Source organism: Myotis davidii, unplaced genomic scaffold, assembly GCF_000327345.1.
Source record: "Myotis davidii unplaced genomic scaffold, ASM32734v1 scaffold207, whole genome shotgun sequence".
Taxonomy (NCBI): domain Eukaryota; kingdom Metazoa; phylum Chordata; class Mammalia; order Chiroptera; family Vespertilionidae; genus Myotis; species Myotis davidii.
Genome location: NW_006298349.1, coordinates 1,835,528 through 1,836,348, shown reverse-complemented (window position 1 = coordinate 1,836,348; position 821 = coordinate 1,835,528). Strand labels below are relative to the sequence as shown.

General features: G+C 61.3%; 1 protein-coding gene across 1 annotated transcript in view; it reads right to left on the bottom strand.

Moving 5' to 3' along the window:
• The window catches only part of SMCR8 (Smith-Magenis syndrome chromosome region, candidate 8), an 11,814-nt gene extending 11,213 nt beyond the window's left edge, over positions 1-601 (bottom strand). The window contains exon 1 of the mRNA XM_006773977.2: positions 8-601. Within this exon, the coding sequence (XP_006774040.1) occupies positions 8-79 (72 nt within the window). The 5' untranslated portion in view covers positions 80-601. The remainder of the gene's footprint in view (positions 1-7) is intronic.
• Between the last annotated feature and the right edge of the window lie 220 nt (positions 602-821).

The window sequence follows — 821 nt, the reverse complement described above, 5'->3', positions numbered from 1 at the left end:
GCAGAGCCGGCTCATTGTAAGGCTCCTCCTCATACTCGTCCTCTTTGGTGAAGGCCACCACGTCAGGGGCGCTGATCATATTTCCAGATGTGCAGAGAGAACATTGAGAGGAAGTGAGAAAGAACGCTGGGGCAATCAACGCCGGGAAGCCAGGCCTCCGCAAGGGGAAGCAGTCTTTGTCGACTTGGTTGCGCCCTTAGGGGTACTTGCCTGCCTCTCACACACCCGAGAACTCAAACTCCCGCAGCCCCTCAGAGGTGTATCCCCTCCAGGCCTCATGAACTCCGCAAGTCCAGAAGACAGGGAGGCCGGCTGCCCCCTCCTCTGCCAAGCGCGGCCGGCGCAGATCACCTGCAGCGAGGTCACCGGGACTTCCCCGAACCCACCGGTGGTAGCAACAGCCCCGGGCCTGACCTGGTACCTAACGTGGGGCTACAGGCCGCCGCAGGGACCAGCCAAGCGTTGCCGCCCCCACGACCCGAGGGCAGAAACGGTCCCCGCTCCTTGGACGCCACAACCCAAAGACAGCTACAGCGGCGCCGCCATCTTGGTATCACATGACTCGCGGTATTGGCGCTGCGTGACCCGGAAACGTTCGCGTAGACTTCCGAGCAAGAGCGAAAAAGATTGTGACGGAGAGGCTTGGGGTAGGCGGGGGGACTATGGAGCAAGGACCAATCGATTAACTAACACTGTCAGGAAAGAAAGGAAATGAAGCGGGGGAGCGGAAACGTGTTTGGACCGGGATCCGGGAGCGCGGGGCAGTGTGGGAGTTATAGTTCGCGGCGCTAGGAACTCGCGCCTGGCGGAAGTGGCTGGAG